This window comes from Ammospiza caudacuta, chromosome Z (genome assembly GCF_027887145.1).
Source record: "Ammospiza caudacuta isolate bAmmCau1 chromosome Z, bAmmCau1.pri, whole genome shotgun sequence".
Taxonomy (NCBI): domain Eukaryota; kingdom Metazoa; phylum Chordata; class Aves; order Passeriformes; family Passerellidae; genus Ammospiza; species Ammospiza caudacuta.
Genome location: NC_080632.1, coordinates 36,736,289 through 36,753,974, shown reverse-complemented (window position 1 = coordinate 36,753,974; position 17,686 = coordinate 36,736,289). Strand labels below are relative to the sequence as shown.

The 17,686-nt window shown below is 38.6% G+C and overlaps 1 protein-coding gene across 1 annotated transcript in view; it reads left to right on the top strand.

Annotated features, from left to right (window-relative positions):
• The window catches only part of CCDC171 (coiled-coil domain containing 171), a 150,446-nt gene that overhangs the window by 106,647 nt on the left and 26,113 nt on the right, over window positions 1-17,686 (top strand). Inside the window, exon 22 of the mRNA XM_058823984.1 lies at window positions 1,002-1,133. Within this exon, the coding sequence (XP_058679967.1) occupies window positions 1,002-1,133 (132 nt within the window). The remainder of the gene's footprint in view (window positions 1-1,001; window positions 1,134-17,686) is intronic.

Sequence of the window (17,686 nt, the reverse complement as noted above, 5' to 3'; positions counted from 1 at the left end):
AATCTGACTACTGGCATCTCCAGGAGGCGGACGTTGTAAATTTTGTACTAAATAGAATGAAAATTGGGTGTGTGGCATCATTTGGCGTGTGAGCATAAGTGGTGTGGCTGCGGAAGGCGCGCGTTCAATCCGCGCGGCGGCGGGTCCGCGCTGGCAGACGGACGCACGGACATGTCGCGATGGGCCCGGCAGCGCGGCGCTCCCTGCCCGGAGCGCTCCGGCGTTCCCGCCGCGCCGGGCCCGAGGACAAAAGCGCGGGCGGCGCTGCCGCGCGCGGCCGGCAGGTGGCACTGCGACACCAACGGCGCGCGCCGCCAGGGGCGGCCTGCGCTTTGTGCCGAGCCGGGGAACCGCGCCAAAGGCATGGAGCCCGCGCAGGGCCCGAGTGCCTCCCGCACCCAGCCCGCAAAAAGCAGCGGCTCTTTCTTCCTCCCGCTCCCCACCCCCTCCCCCCCTTATTAATTGGAAAGCTGCAGGTTAGTTCGTTTTGCTTTATTTGTGGATTATTCATTTAATTTTGACTTTTGACTGAGTTGTTTCCAAATGAACCTTATTCTGGAGGATTAATACCAGAGTAGACAGAACTCACATGCCAGCTTCTCATTGATGTGATCACATGAACTTTTTAATTTCACAGCTCATATTTGCTTAAGTTAGAAGTACAATTGCAGTACAACAGTACAATTACTGTTTCTTTTCTTACAAGGTTTTTGCAGGCGACAGATCTGTGAAATATATACGCCAGCTGGGCTACAGAACCCTTGGTGTCTTTTCTTCTCATTTCAGACCAGGGGAAGATGCTTTTTCTTCTTAACATTCTCTCCCAGCACTCTGAATTAGAGATTTATTTGCAACGAAAAATCAATTAGTCCTAAATTTATTCATGGATTTCAGGTCCAGCGATCAATGCAAGTCCACTCAGTGGGCTCAAGGGGACCCAGTTCATCCCAGTTAATGTGTCTGAAGGGGAATTACCATTGATGCTGTTTTTTTCCCTTCAGGTCAGAGATCAGGCCTTGCTGCTGTGTACTGCAGCAGCTACGAATGACTTCACCCTGGAGCTACCCAAACTGCACCTGGAGACCTTTTCAGAGGAAGGGCTGAAGGGCAGGCCAGAGGCTGCAGCATTTCAGGTTAGAGTCTAAAATAATCCTGTTTCTTGTTTTCATTTTTGCAACTGAGAACAAGAAGCTAGACTGCTCTGAATGTGTGGAGAAGAAAATGCTTCAAAACTAATGTAGTCAACAGTTGAAAGAGAAGTAATTTTCATATATACTGTTGGATATGGTATTTCAGAGATGATGTGAACTTTTTATTTGGCTGATATAATGTTAAATAACTGACAGGGATATGACCATGGAAAACCACAAATTCTGTATTTGAAAATTAATATCACTCTATCCCACCCCCCTTTCTCTGCTTAATTTAAGCAAGACAAGTAGAAATTAAAAACCAGGGAGGGGAGGCAAGGTTTTATGCTGCTACTTGGTCATTATCAGATTTTTTCATATTTCAGTGTTAGAATTAACAGTGATCTTTAGCACTCATCATTTAGAAGAAACTTCTATTTGGAATACTTTAGTACAGGAGATGTTTTGTTTATGTAGGTTTAAATATTTATGTGTTTCAAAATACTAATTTTATTAGGAGGAAACTGGGGAAAAGAAGAGAAATTAACTAAAAATTTACACATCTTCAGATGTAAAAATGGATTCTGGGCAATGCCTCCTTATTGTTTCTAAGTTTGTTATGTCTTCTCTACAAACTATGCCTTAGTCTTTATAGCTGTGCAGAATACGTTATTGTTAAAAACAGAATATTTCGTTTTCCCAGTGAGAGAACAAAAGGCAGAGTGACTACATATTTCTTTTGTTGTGTTCTTCTATCTAAATCAGAGAGAGTAAAGGTAGTCAAGTAAAGTGCACAGATATTAGGAAATGAAAATGTTGCATAATGTGTATACTTTTCTGTAGTAACCTTTAAAATTTTTTGTAGATTTTCAGTTCTAGATGCAGTATATAATTTCAGGAACAGCATCACAAAACCAAACATTCAAGAAGGGCTAAACTGGGAATTTTTCACTGTTGCCTTTTTGCATGCATTTCTTTCAATACAAAAAATATTTAAGTTATGTGTGTATTATCATGTTTCCATAATAAAGTAATAATATGCAACTGCATGAGATTCCTGTGCACCTTAGGAAGCATAGCTGTACATCTCTGGCGGAGGGTAGGTTGCAAATGCTTCCCCATACAGTGATGATCACTTTTAAAGCTGCACAAAAAGCTCCACAGGTGCATCTTTAAGAAGCTGTCACAGAAATCACCAGCTTTTAAATACCACTCTTCTAATTTAGATGCCTGTTTGGTGATACCTGCTTCTTTTTTTTTTTGTCTCATCCCAACTTCCATACTTTTTTGACCTTCCAGTGATTGCAGAAGCATTTCCAAGATAGCCTATTCTGTCATTATTTCTAAGAATAGAGACAGAAGTATAAAAACTGCATTTCTCATTTGAACAGAGTACTTGTGCTATAGCTCACCCATAGTAATGCATGTGCTGCACGAGTAGTGCAGTGATGTAAACCTACTTTTTGTTTACCTGACAGCTTCAGTTACACTTGGTTACTTTGTGCATACACAAACGGCTCCAATTGTTCAGTTTGTATTACTGTGAGGTTCCTTTCCTCCTTCCCTTTCTCCTTTTCCCTTTTGCTTCTCTTCCTCTTCTCTCCCTATCTCTAGTTACATAGTGCCTTTTTATAACTTTCTAAGCACACTGTAAAGATTTTCTTATGAAATTTTCCTTTTGTAGCTGGGCGTCGGCTAATTGATGTTAATTCCATGCAAAACTACATTAAGAGCAATCCTGTAATTTTGAATGAAGTAAACTGTGAGAAATTGCTTTATGGACACTTCTCTTTAGAACCAGTGGAATTGTTTGCCTGCATGTTCTCTAGAACTGCCATAGTTAGTCTGTGGTAAGTAGGACTCAGTTAAAGGCCTTATTATCTACAAGTGTTAGACATCAGGAGTTTTTTCCCAAGTTTAAGTTTATTGGTATTTGATAGTATATTTTTTTAATTGCATGAAAAATTAAGATCTTAAATTTGACAGTGTGATAGGAATGAAGCACTGGCTATTGGAACTGTTGCATACTGACAGAACATGACATTGTCCTATTTTTATTATTCATGCATCCAGTTTGTAGTAGGTGATTGAGATCAATAATTAATTATATATCCATTGGTCTGAATGTATCACTTCTTCATTGTATGGAAGTGGCATGTATCTTTTAAAAAATAGTACCCTCTAGTTTCAGCCTTAAGGTAATGAAATAAAATATTTGGAGACACCATTCTGTATATCTTCTCCAAAGCCTGCACTTCATGGAATGGCTCTTAAATTGCAAAGTTACGTAGTTGAAATGTTAAGTTATTCAACAAGCATATCCTTGCACTAAGCATCTTCTAAAGCCCCATGCACGTAGTGAAAGTATGACTTAATTTGTAGGCATTTGTTAAATTCTTGAGGACTGCAGAAGAATTACTATAGTAGTTTGAAAATGTCACTTCAGTTGGATAAAAAATGAAAAAGGTGTAATATCTCTAAGATTAAAATATGATTGCTATAGCTTTGAAAAAGTCTCACCTGATATTTAATTGCTGGGAAGAAATTTATGTCACAAAATTGTGCTATTTTGTTATTTAAGTTTGAAAGTTGAAAATTATCTATTGTTTTCAAGCACCTGTAACACAGTGAACGCAGCATGTAAAGTGTGCTGTTCTGGCCATGCCCTGATGTTCCTACTGGAGAGAAAAAGTGGAGCCATATGTGATGCCTCCTATGAATACAGGATATAGGGTTCAGCAGGCAACTAAAATGGTATTGCTAATTCTGGTAGTCATGCTTGGCAGATGACTATTTAAATTAATCAGTAGAGGTTATCAGCTCTTTAGGAAATACACAATTCAATTGGGTTACATCTTTAAAATGGGAATAAAGTTAATTAATAATCTTAACTCTCTTCTTTTTTGGCTCACAGAAGAAGTGGGCATTCAGAAAAATAATTCTGAATTGTCTCAACTACTTTTACATCGAAAATGTAATTGATACTAATGCCAAGCATTATTACCTAAAGACAATTCATAAATCCCCCAAATAAATCCAATGGGATTTAAATGTCTATGTATAAGTAATTAAGTTTACGTTTCTTCTGTTTGGAGAGGTAGACACACAAGGGTAGAAACTGGTACGAAAGAAACTTCTTGAAGCAAATTTAGGTACTTCAGACACATATGTTAATGTTGCGTTTAAAAGGAATTATAGTTGATTTCTGCTAAAATGACTTCTAAATATTTATCAGCATGATCCAACCTATCTGAAGACATGACTTCAGATACTAGTTGAACACAGAAAAAAACTGGGAAAAGGATCTGGGAGTGCTGGTTGACAGTGGCTTCATACAAGCCAGCAGTGCCCAGGTGGCCAAGAAGGCCAATGGCATCCTGGCCTGGATCAGCAACAGTGTGGCCAGCAGGGCCAGGGCAGGGATTGTCCCCCTGTACTCAGCACTGGTGGAGGCCACATCTCAAGTGCTGTGTCCAGATCTGGGCCCCTCCCTCACTCACTACCGGACAGACATTGAGAGGCTGGAGTATGTCCAGAGAAGGGCAACAGAGCTGGAGAAGGGTCTGGAGCACAACTCCTGTGAGGAGTAGCTGAAGGAGCTGGTGTTGTGTAGCTTGGGAGAAGGGAGGCTCAGAGGATTCCTGTCCTGATTTAAAGGACAGCTGTCTGTCAAGGAAGGTGGGAAACTCCCTTTGAATGGAAAATCTAACCCCGTTCCCTCCAAATTATTACAACTTTGAAATTACGGGGCTTTCAGGCGAAGATATAGGGAAAGGAATAACAGTTCTTTATTACGGTATGTGTGTGTGTATAACAAGACAAACCAGCAGCTCGGCGCTGACAGAAGCAGAGCCCAAAGCCGCTCCCGGCCCTCTCTGGGCCGCAGGCGCCTTCCCCGCCGGTGCAGTTCCGCCCGCAGCCGGCAGGGGCGCTGCTGGCTCCCGGCGGGCAGGGCGGGTGCGGGGACTCCCCGCGGCTGCAGGGGGCGCTGTGCGCGAGCCCGGCCGCTCCCCTCATGTGGGCAATGGCGGACAGGCCGGCAGAACGGGGCTTCCTTTACAAACCCCAGTGGCAGCCGAGCCCAGTGCCCCTCTGGATGGCAAAATGAACTGCAGCAGACCCTCAGAGCAGCCAGCTGGTACAGCAGAGGCAGCCAGTGGCCACACCTAGAGTGGCCACCAAAGACTCCAAAACAAAGACTCCAGAGCCGTGGCAGGAGCTGCAGAAGCCCTGGTGAACATGGAGTATCAGGTTAAGGTGCAGCAAAAAACCCAAAGCAGTGGCAGAAAACAGCAGAGCTGGGCAGCATCAGAAAACAGCAGGGATGGGGAGGGGCAGGCAGGTTGCTGCAGGCAGCTGCTACAAGCCTCCAGGAAAGTCTCCCTCCAGGAAATGACTGGGTCCCCTTCCCAGTGAGGTCGGATGTTAGAAAGCTCCCAGTTCAACAGTTGCTCTTGTAAGTGGACCCTCACCCATGAAAAGGAGATGTAGTGAAAGACAAAAGGTCTGCAGAGGCAGCGAATCCTCTGGCCTAACAGCCCGGCACAGAAATTGTACGCTCAGGAGGGAGAGAGTGGGAGCGAGGCAGGGGCCCAGCCCCTCACCCCCAGCCAAAATCTCGTGGTCTCTCTGCACTTCCCAAGAGAGACCCCCTCAGCCAAGAGACAGCAGCAAACTGCACCCTTCCCTCTCCTCTTCCTCCCAGCCACATCCTTTGTCTCTTAACTATTCTCATTAACATCTCATAGGCAACAAATGGGAGACAATTTCATGAGAGAAATAAAAAAAACCAAAAAGTCCTAACCTCCAGCAACTCATTGCTCTCCACAGCTACCTGAAAGGAAGTTATAGTCAGGTTGTAGTCAGTCTCTTCTCCCAGGCAACTAGCAACAGGACAAGAGGATATAGGCTCCAGCTGTGCCTGTGGAGTTTCATGTTGGACATCAGAAAGGTGGTAAGGCATTGGAATGGACTTACCAGGAATATGGTAGAATTATCATCTTTGGAGGCGTTCAAGGAACAGCTGGATGTGGGTCTTGGTTTGTTGGTGTGGTGGTGTTCAGTCAAGGGTTGATGATCTTGGAGGCCTTTTCCAGCAATAACAATTCTGTGATTCTCTTCTCCAGGTTGGGTTTGAGATGGTTAAGTTTTCACTTTGTCTTGCCTCTGTTTTTGTCTGTCTCTGCCACCCGCTCTCTGCTGCCTGTCTGTGTGTCCTCTCTGCACGCTCCCCACTGCACGCATGCGCTCCTGGCTATGCACTTGCTGCTGTGTGCGCACTGACCACATGCACCCACTCTTGCTTTCCCTCTCCCTGCATGCCTGCTCTCTCTGCACTGCGGATTCTGGAGCTTTCCTTCAGTCAGTCTCTATGTGCTACACTGCCTGGGCCTGCCTCTCTCTTCTGCTTCCTGTGCCTCTTTCCCACTCTGTCTTCCTTGCTCTGAATCAGTCTTTCTGTCCCTCCTGTCCCTCTGCCTCTCCCTTCCACCTGCCCTGTCTTGCTCCCTCTATTTTCAGCATGTATCCATCCGTTCGTGCAGGTTTAGGAAGTCAACTTGGGATTTACATGTACTTCTTTGCCATTCTTAGGTGTTTTGAGGTCATTTAAAATAAAAAGTGCAGTAATAAAATGAAGGCTTATAGTTTTAGAAGTAATACAGTCAAGTACTGACATATATTCAGTGTTAGCATTAATCACTATAAATTTACGAAGAAGTAGGTTTTTTCCATTTATGCATTCATGCATGATTTAGTCATGCATTATATAATTGTGCTGTAGGTCCACTTTTTCTAATTAATTGGACAAACATAAATGTAGTTTTAGGAGCTTCCTAATTTGTATTTATTTTCACTTGTTTATTAATTTTAGATTTATGCTTGATAGATTAGATGGTGAAAGATATGCATAATTCTGCTGATAATTTTCCTCCAAATAATAAACACTTTCTCATTTGTGTGTTCACTTGTCAATAAAAAAGTTCTTACCAAATTGAGGAAGCAAGTGATTTCAAAGGTAACATTATAATTCTGTCATCAGATCTTATCCTGTGCATAGGGCTTGTCTTTCAAACATAAATCAATTCTGGTAAGAGGATTTAATGAGCTGAATTAATCGTAGAGCAGCTGCTTAAAAACAATATTACTAGTATTTTAAATCTTGTACTTTTGTTTTAAATTTTTTTTCTTTTATTAACATGGCTGTTAAAAAGAAAATTATCTTAATACTTCAGAAAGAAGAAATGGTTTCTAGAGTCTTAAAGATGCATCATGCACACTCTTGTAGTGTTTTATTTTTACTTACATTTATTACTTTTAATTTTACACTGTTTCACCAGAGAAGGAACTATCAATTGAATTACAGAGGCCAAAATGCTGCCTCCTCTGGTATCACATTGCTGTTTCTTGTCAAGTAAAACTGGGTCTTCATTGTCCAGGAGTTTAGCAGCTGCTATCAGCTGGGCTGCCCTCCCATCTCCAAAAGGACTAATTTTTTCTTTTGCTTGCCAAAAGGACTACTCTCATACCTAGTGTCAAAATGTGGTGCTTCTGGACTGACCACAAGGCTGTCTAAAATACACTGTTGAAAGAGAAAAGTGATTCTTTATTATGCTCCTTTACACTTTCATTTTGAGTTGAAGTACTCATAAATAAGTAAATGTTTCAAAAGCATTAGAGTGGGGCCACACTTTTTGCAAACCTAACCTATTGCTATCATCAATCTAGGAAAATAAAGTTGGTGTAGGACTTTAGCAATGATTGACATCCAAGTAAAGTCTGAATAACCAGGCTGAAGAGATGTAAAGTGGAGAACTCTAATTTAATCTTCATGAAAGAGTTCAGCTGGTATTTGGGGTCATGTCTCCAGATATGTTGTATCATGCTGCTAAATATTTGGAAGCCATTTTACCATAATTCTGTATAATTAGTTTAAAACATAAGAATAATGTATATTAGGAAAATATTGTTTAATATGCTAAAAAATGAGATCTCTTCTAACTGCCAGTGATGTTGGAAATTTGCCTTCTATAATTTGAATTTCACACTGTTTCTCCATTCCACCACTTAACTGCTCAGCTTCCTTTCCTCTTCACAGCATTTCTGTTAGCAGTCTTTTTTTCCTCTCCCATACAGGCCCTCTCTCCTTCCCTTTTTTCTCTGCTCCTTACCATTAGCCTCTTTCCCTCACTTTTTCAGTCACCCTAGCACTTCTTTATTTCTTCAGTTGCCTTTCTTCATCCTACTAAATTAGGACAGATTATATGAAGAACCTTCTCAGAGGGTGTTGTAGTTAGCTGGAACACTCTTGCACTCCAGCCCTGCTAAGTTTTGGCCTTAGGGACCATAAATATCAAAGTCAGTGTCTGTAATCACCAATTAATCAATTACTGAAAACTCTCTTTGTGCCTGTGACAGTACTAACTCTTGTCCAGCCCCTTTTGTAAGCACTATCAGTTTTGTAAAAACTTTGCAGCTAAGATGATGATTTTCATTATTATCTTGAATGCCAAAGTTAGTATATAATCATTTAGCCTTTCAGTAACCTCTCAATGGAAGTTTTACTTTTTTGGCCTTATCAAGCAATCATGTCACTATCTGTCTTTGTCAACTTAGACTCTTTCATGTATTTATATCTGTTGCATGTGGGTGATGTCTTAGGAATTACCTGTGCTAATATGCAAAAAAGCTCTTTAAGAACTGTGTAAAATACAATCTTAATTAACTAAGTTTATTTATTTAGTTTTGCTTCTGCTTGTAATCCTGAATTTTTTTTTTCACCTGGCTACCAGGTTGCTGCATGTTTTAGCAGGAGGCATCTTTCCTGTTTACTAGTCAATGTCCTTTCATGAGAAAAATTACTCTAGAGTCATGGTGATCCCAATATGTATCCAAAGCTGCCTCAGTCAATAAGAGCAGACTCCTAATAGCTGTAATTGAAAAATAAAGCATCATTTTATCACAGATGATATCAAATATAGTTCTCATAACACCTTGTTAGGCAGATATTTTTACTTCAGAAATCCTGTCTTTCAGAACTGCATGTGTTTGTCTGTGCACAGCATCTTCAGAAAAGGAGTAGTTTTCACAGATAGCAACAGTGTAAATTTGACTCATTTTTAGAGAGTGTGTACTGTGTACTATTGCGATGCAGACAAGTCCATTAAGAAGCATAGATATTTAATTGTTGGTAATCATGTGGGTTACAAATTAAATTCATGAAGTGAAGACCATGAATGATTGGAATTGTCTGGAGTCTTACATTTTTTGTACAGGGTCTTTTAATTTCAAAAACTAAAAAAATGCTGAGCAAGTGAGCCTAAACAATACAACTTAATAAGACAATAGACTATATTACACAAATGTTTAAGTAACAGAAACAGAATCAGACTATTTTCTATTCTTACATTAAAAAAAACCTTCTTGCTGAAATGCTGAGACTTGTTTAGTCTTTTTTTTTGCTTAACTGCTTAGTAGTCCATTATTATGAAACATGTCTTCTTGTTATTCTTATCAATTGTTTGCAGAGGAAGAAGAAATTATTAAATATTACACTGTATTAGTACAAGAATTTCGTAATGGAATCACAGGAGACATTGCTGCCCAGATACTGTATTTTGTTGGACCTTGTAGTTAAAGACCTGGGAGAGGAAGGGTTATCCACAACTTGAGTGAGTTTATTATGGCTTAGTGATTTGCTGATTGATTTCATTTGCTGTCAGTTAAGGCTCTCTTAATGTCAAGCTTTCTTTGCATAATGCCTTGAAATAAAGACTGATGAAGATTTTTCAGATTGATGCTGCTTATATAAACTGACCGTGATTTGCCCTTCTGCATGACAATATAAGTGACAGCAGTTACACAAAAATATAGTAGTGAATATGCAACTTAAGGATTATACAGTAAATCTTTCAGAATATAAAACTTGGCATAAAAAAAAAGGTTGTTCTCTTATTACCACATTTATCATGTATTGGAGAAGTAGAGTGGGGTAGCAATACAACTGAGGTAAAATTTGAAGACAGTAAGTTTTGAAAGGATTGAAAGTTAAACTGTTTTGTTTTACCAGATCCTAACAATTGGTCACGAATTAATTTTGGTGGGGGGTTTTGCTGAGAATTTTGGTGGTGTTTTGTTGTTAGTGGTTTTTTGGGTTTTTTTTTTGGTAGAAAGGGTTGTATAAATTTTGGCTTATATATCCACATATGTTATTACCTGCAAATTTTATTTTTTACATTATTATTTTGCAGTAATCATAACGAGTTATTTTGAAGCTGCTGTCTTGATTTTTCATTTACTGAATTGATTGCTTGTCTAGTGACATGTGTTGGTAGTATCCTAGGATCACAAACTCCAACATTATATTGGACTGTGAAAAACACAAATGCTTGGATTTGTAACATCTGTGCTATAGGTGGCCAGGACTAATGTGTTTTAAATAAGGCACTCAGTACTTGTCCATTGCAGTACCCAATTTCATTATATGATTTTAGAACTCTCCCTTCATTATGGTCTTGTCTCTCATCTTTGAACTCTCCCTGTTAAATGCAAAAGGTGGTAAGAAATTAGTGGGTGAGGAGGGAATGGAGACAGCTGGAGAGTGCTCTAATTAATGGAAATAAGCTGAATGTGTAACTGTTGTGTAAATCTGAATAATAAGGATACACAGACTGCATGTTGGCAAGTTTATATGTAAAGGATTGGATCTTCTATGTCTTTTAAGAAGATAATATCCATGGAATGACAAAATTTTGTTTATCCTCCTGGAACTTTGATAGAACTTGAGATTCCTCTGGATTGCTTCAACATCAGGATTTTTTTGGTAAAAGAGCAGTTCTAAACTAAAGATTGGGAGAGAAGAATAATCCCTACCACCTGTGTGGACAAATTTATGATGTACATTTAATGCCTGAGGACTATTTTAGTTCTAATTTCTCTCTGTTAAGTGGCAGATTGTTTGTTCTTTTCCACTACCAGCACCCATTGGTGGATCCCCCTCTTTCTCTTCACCTTAATTGAAAAATACTAAAGGGAGAGACCTGCCATTGACACAGTGTATAGTGCTAGACTTTCCCTCCATCCAGTTTTCCAGTCTCAGATATTTTTGGTTTTTGGTTAATAGTGTGCAAGCAAAAAGTTACAAGTTGAAGTTTATATTCTCAAGTTTTTACACATGCTTCCAAAGACCACAGGATTGGGTTTTGAGCAGAGATTCCCCTACATGACAAAATGTGATGTTTGACTGGACCTTGGAAAAGGTCACTGTCCTAGATGCTCAATTTTTTCTGTCTTATTCCACATGAGACTTGCCACAAATTTTACTCCTTTGAGATATGGACTGTGGGATTTAATAAATCTTTTATGCCTAGAGGGCACATAGAATAGCAGTAAGCTGGTTGTCCCTGCTCAGATTTGGCAGGGAAAAGGACAAAAAAAAAAAAAAAGAGTATAAGAAGCAGTGCTAAAATGTCTCCAGAAGTTTTCCCAGGCTTCACCATTGTAATTGACAGATGTTCTGAAAATGGTAGAAATCATCTATAGTTTCTGGAGTTTGTAAGCTATGGAAGTGATTTCTCTGTTACCAATATTCATAGGCTCAATTTTCTCATAATTACTCATAAAACACCTTACTGCAAGTAGTGGCCCTACTCTGAAAAATGGATAAAAGAAATAGTGGTGAATTAACATCAGAAATAGTTCGAAAAATGCTACTCTCTCGGCTCTTTTTAAGTTAGGATGGCCTAAGTTAATTTAGGCCTTTCAGTTAGGATCCATGGATAAGAGCCATCTGCTTTTGTTTATCCACCATTAAGGTCACCACTCAAGTACATGATACTGTGATGCCAGCCATTACCAAATTCAGTAGACAGATTAGAAAGGGCCTTCTCAATCTCATTACAACACTCCATGATATGGGATGTTTTACTTCTGATTCTATTACTGAAGGATACTTTATGCTTTCTAGGCAGACTTACCTCAACATTGCCTTTTCTCCTTACATAGTTGCTATAAGCATCCAGTTTTATAAATAGAATTCAGAAAGTCACTTTATATCTTATGCTTCTAAGGAATTGGATCTAGTTGTTGACTCTTGGCCAGACCAGGGAAATGGCCTTACTTGCCAGGCTCCCAACCTAATAATCCAAATCACATTCTGCAGTCTTATCATAAGTTCCCACTTACTGAAAAGGCACTTGGTGCATTTGCTAAAGACAAAGCAGAAAGTCATGTCTTCCAAAATAAGAGCTCTACCATCAGAAAAGTTCGTGTCTTCTTCTCTTTTGTTAAGGAAACTTCCCAGTCTGGCCATTCATGAGACTCTGGCAGAGACAATTCCCAACGTCAGAGGCTTTCACTGTTGGGAGTGAAGCCCTTCACAGTGGGTGGCTCCAGTGAGCTGATGGGTGCCCTGCTTGACTGCTCACACAGCCCACCCTCACATGCACTCAGACCAGTTTCCTCACAGGTCCCAGGTGTCCCATAGCAGTGTCTCACGTGTCTCAGTCCATAAAGCCATTTATTCACAGTGCAGTAACACAGAAACAGCTCGAGCTGGTCCCTCTGGGCAAGACCCCCAGCAAAGGAACCCCAGATCTTGTACAGCCTCAGTCTCCCCGCATGCAAGTCTTGCTCTTCCTCCTGAGTCATTAACTTCTGTCCCCACTCTCTGTTTCCATCCGCCTAGATGGTGTCACCAATCTCCTTTGTTATGCCAAAGGTAGGCAATTCCCAGCTCCTGATGTGTCTGTCACCATCCATTCACCTGGCTGCTTCATCCATATTCATACTCCCTGTTATCCTGAAATTTGGCAATTCACAGGCTCCCACCCAGAGCTCAGATTACATCTCAATCTGTGGCTTGCTTGTCCAGCTAGCTGGGCCAGATGTATCACCCAGCTCTTTCAACCAAAGTTGCTGCTGTTCTAAGTGAAAAGCATTCCTACTTAGATTCTTGACCTCAGAGGCCAGACTTCAGTATAGGGGAGTCTCATTCATCCATCCACCGATTTTTAGCTTGTGTTGGTTGGGATATATACCTTTCTGAGCTGAGCTAATCTCTCATATGACAAATGGCAAAAAGACAGACAAACACAATCACTTTTTCCCAACAAGAGTTTTCTTCAGCTGTAAACCCATTGTTTTAGGAGTAAATATTCAGAGATGATAGGGATAATTTTATTTGATCTTCCTCAGATTATAGTGGTTAAAAGCAAACTTTGTGAAAAAATATTTTATTTATATAATACTAACCTTTAAGGATAGCAAATTTTCAAGCTCAGTGATGATGCCCCTTCTGTCAGACATTTACTTTGGAAAGAGGGTTGCTAATGTCTGTGCTCATTGTGAGATTTGGTATTAGGTATACTGTGTTTAAATTTCCTCCTCATCATTTGGAACAAAAGCTGTTGTCACTGAAATTTCTAATAAAACATTTTCATAGCAGAAATAACTCTTGAAAGCAAATGGATTACTGCTTTTTCCTGGACTGCCATCATGAATTTGTGTAATTAATTGGAAGCCAAAGTGAAAAACTTAATTTGTGATCCAACCAAACAGGTATACTTCAGAATTTTCTTGCAAAACTACAAAATATTGCTTTATGTAGGATTAAATACTTTTGTTGAATTAAAATGCAGTGCTACCATGAGCATTCTTAAGAAAAACAGAAGAAATGAAGCAAGTGTTTCATATAACTTTGCAGAGTTTTCTAGCCCCTAGGCTCTTTAGACTTGGGCATTCACCTAAAATCTGGTACAGGGATTAGGACTCAATAGTGAGTATTAATGTGTGAGCCATACAATCACAGTTGTCATATTGACTAAACCTGCTGGAAGAGACATTGGTCTCTCTTAGTAAATGGCAACTAGATCATATACTATGCTCAGCTTTTTGTGTGGAAAATAAAAAGTGGATGCATTTCCCCTTTCTATCCATATGTAAAATAATTAATTAACTTTGAAAATGTTTTAATATACAATTTTAAAGCTCCTTCTTGTGGCTAGAAGGGAATAATCTATAGTACTTCATAGCTCTAGCCAAAATATTTAAGGAAATGTCTGTATGAGCTCAGATTTTTTTCTCTTGGAGTCAGCAACAGGCTTTTTCTACAGCAGTTAAAACTGAGTCGGTATTTTTTTCGCAAACATATTTCTTTTCTAAAAGTAATTGAAATCAGTCTTAGTTAAGAGAGTACTATTTAAAAGCAATGAAAAATAATATTCTAATTTTCAGTAAACTACTATCTTAGCAAATAGTTGAATTAGTTACTTATGATGGACAGTTTGTAGACAGCATTTCAAACAGCAGAAGAGTTTTTCAGATCTCATATTTACCTCACATTTACATTCCATGTGAAGTTGTTTTAGATTTTTCTACTTCACGATCTGATAGCTTAACACCTGCTTCTGTCCCCTCCTTGAAATGTTCTACACATTCACCCATAGTAAATCCATAGATTTTAAGCAATTGAGGCTTAGTGTTAAGGTAACATTTATTTATAAAAATGGGTTTGTTTATATAAGATATCCATATGTAAGATATGAGGAACAATATGTCATTTTAAGGAATGAGAAAATGAGACTATGCTTTTTAAAATTTATTTTAGTAACATATATTCAGTTTTGGGAAGCAGAAATCTATACTTCAATATTTGTATGGTTTTTTCTGGTTCCAAGATGTCACTTCAATAGGCCAAAGGCAATACCATCAAGTTTCAGACAACTTGTACTTTACTTGACATTTCACGTGAATTTTGATGGGAAGTTTTGCTCTCTTCTTTCCCTCAACACTGATTGTGTGATTGGATACCATTGTGTTTTGTAGTAAGACTGCATCCGGACTTTTCTGTAGTAACTGTTGCTGTTTGGCTCTTCTCATCAGTGATAATGCATTATACTTGCATTAGGTAGATTTTCATGCTCACTTAAAATGTAGGCTTTATAGTAGTGTCAGTGACTACCCTTCTCTCTTTCATCCCTGTCTAGAATATACACTGCAAAAGAAGCTGATATACACTGAGAAGAAGACAGGATACCAGCCTGAAACTTCTTTCAGTTTCCATTTCTTTCTTACTAAAGTCACTTCCTTGAAAAATTCTAACCTTTCTTCACAAACTTACATATTCATTTTGAATCAAGACTCTAAGAGGATGGGAAGAGTGGTAGCATTTTCCCCATTTGTAGTTTAAATTACAAATTCTTTGGGGGCAGAATTGTTTCTCCTTTACATTTTGCATGCAACTATGCTTGACTTTGTGCAATAGACAGTGAGAATGGTCTTTGCATATAAAGACCAGGTCTTATTGGCCTTTAAAAACTGGTATTTCCTTAATTTTGTGAAGTGACAATTTTCTTGCTTATTCCAGAGTTATTTCTAAATAGTCAAGGCTGCAGGTAGCCAGTTCCTTTGCTATAAAATTCTCAGGATGCTTTCTGCCTGGTCATACCAACTAAACACATTTGTCTTAATTTATCAGTTTCTAAAAGATTGAGGTAATTTCTGAAAGTCTTACACTTTGGAATAATTTTCATGGCAATTGTTGTTATGCTCATCCACTGTGGTTTCCAGTAGAAGCACTTTCTCTAGCGTCGCTGTCAATTTCAATGCTCTCTTTCAATTTTCTTGTAGGAAGTCATGTCATTACCTCTTGCAGAGAATCTAGCCTTTTATTTAGAGCTTCATTCCCTTGGGGTATCTGCTGAGACCTACAAGGTAAAGTAATTGTTATTGAAGCGAAGGGGATAGAGTTAGGCCCCGTGTGTGGCACTGAGTCAGCTTTTGTTGGGGGAAAAAAAAGTTGTAACAAAACTGACCTGCTTTTTGGCACATTTAAATTGTGCATGCCACGCTTGAATGGAACTGAACAAAAAGTTTAGTGTTGAAATGAGATACAAGGAGAATAGATCATTAAAGAAGTGCCAAACAGCTGCAAAAGTGCAATTTTGCTGAATGCAGTTTCCCTTGAGGTTTTTTCCCCCCATTCCAGAGAAGCTGCTGTATTTATATCCTTCACTGATGCCACTAGATGTTTTGTACTATGGGTCAAGGCAGCCACGATGGATTTTCAAATGCTCAAATGTATGGGGAAAATTTATTGCAATAATTTAATCTCAAAATATAGCTCTCTTAAAGATATAATAATTATCCTGAAATCTTGTTTCTGAAAACAAAAACTAATTGATGTATGTTTTGTTTTCTGGACTCACTTTAATGAATCTTATGTATGTTAGTTCAAAGCAAGGCAGTAATGATACACATACAGAACCCCACTCTATGGAGTTTTGTTTTCTGCCAGTTGTTTTTGCCTGAATTCCACTTCAGCCAAACTCTGTACCAGGAATGAAATTCTCAGTCTTTTCAGATTCTTGTGTAAGTAGTTTGTTAATTTAGTTAGCCAGTGTTAATCTTTCATTCTTATGAAGTTCATTCATTATTCCCTCTCTTGTTCTTTTTTATCTTTTTGTATGCATAGTCCTGTGGTAATTTGCTATGTGCTAACACTGTTTAGTTGAATAATTCCTGAAAGAAGGGCCAAGCAGTCAAACATGAATTACAACTTTTCTGTATGTCTCTGGTTTTTAAAGTATGTTATATAAAGTAGATGGCCTTGTTATTCTGACTGCTCCATCTGATGTTACAAAGTCAATGCTTATATTGTCAGGCTGTTATTCTTTTTGACACCTTTTAATAAGCATCATTTCAGCACAGTAAACCTTCCTTTAGGTTTATTTCTTTCGAACATAAGATGCAGTTCTAGGATAACAGCATGCCAAATAAGTCCTGAGATAATGTAATAGCACTGATATGAAAATAAAGAAACTGATTTTTAATAAGTTAGTATTTTATTTGTAACTTTAGAGTAGTGGAAAACTTTAAATGGAAATTTTCATTAACTACAATTTGTAACTCATAATCAATATAATTTTTTTAAACTCTGTTCTCAATATCCAAACACCAAGCACAAGGGAGACAACATGTTTAGTGTTTTAGGTGGGAATTTAAAAGGCCGTTTTTATAATGTATGATAAATACATTAACACTTTGATGAGAAGTCTTCTGCTAATTTGCGTATGCTGATCTCTATTTCTTGTTGTATGTTTCTACTATAACTTCAATGAGAACAGCTAAAGTTTGAATAACCTTTGAATTTCAGAAATTAATTTTTTAAAAAGATTGGTTTTCTTTTTGTGTTTCCAATTTCTTGAAAATTGTTATGTAATTTGTCAGTATTAGCCATTTTTCACTTTAAATAAAGTATTTCAGATGAAATAATGCTTGAAATAAAGTACTGGAGATTGAAGTCTTTCAGTCTTGTAGATTTACAGGCAGCAATACATGGAAATGCAGTTTTATGGCATCTATAACACCATCCACCTGAAAATTACTGGCTATAGAAATGGTGTACAGAATTAGACAGTGACTGGTTATTCAAAAGTGCATGCATGGGCTGTTACAAAACATGGCTTTACATGTCCCCTGGAGAACTGTCCTAAGCTTAAGTGTTTTCAGTCCTTTTAAAGATTAATATAGGGAAAGAAAGCGTGACTTAAATGTTGCTC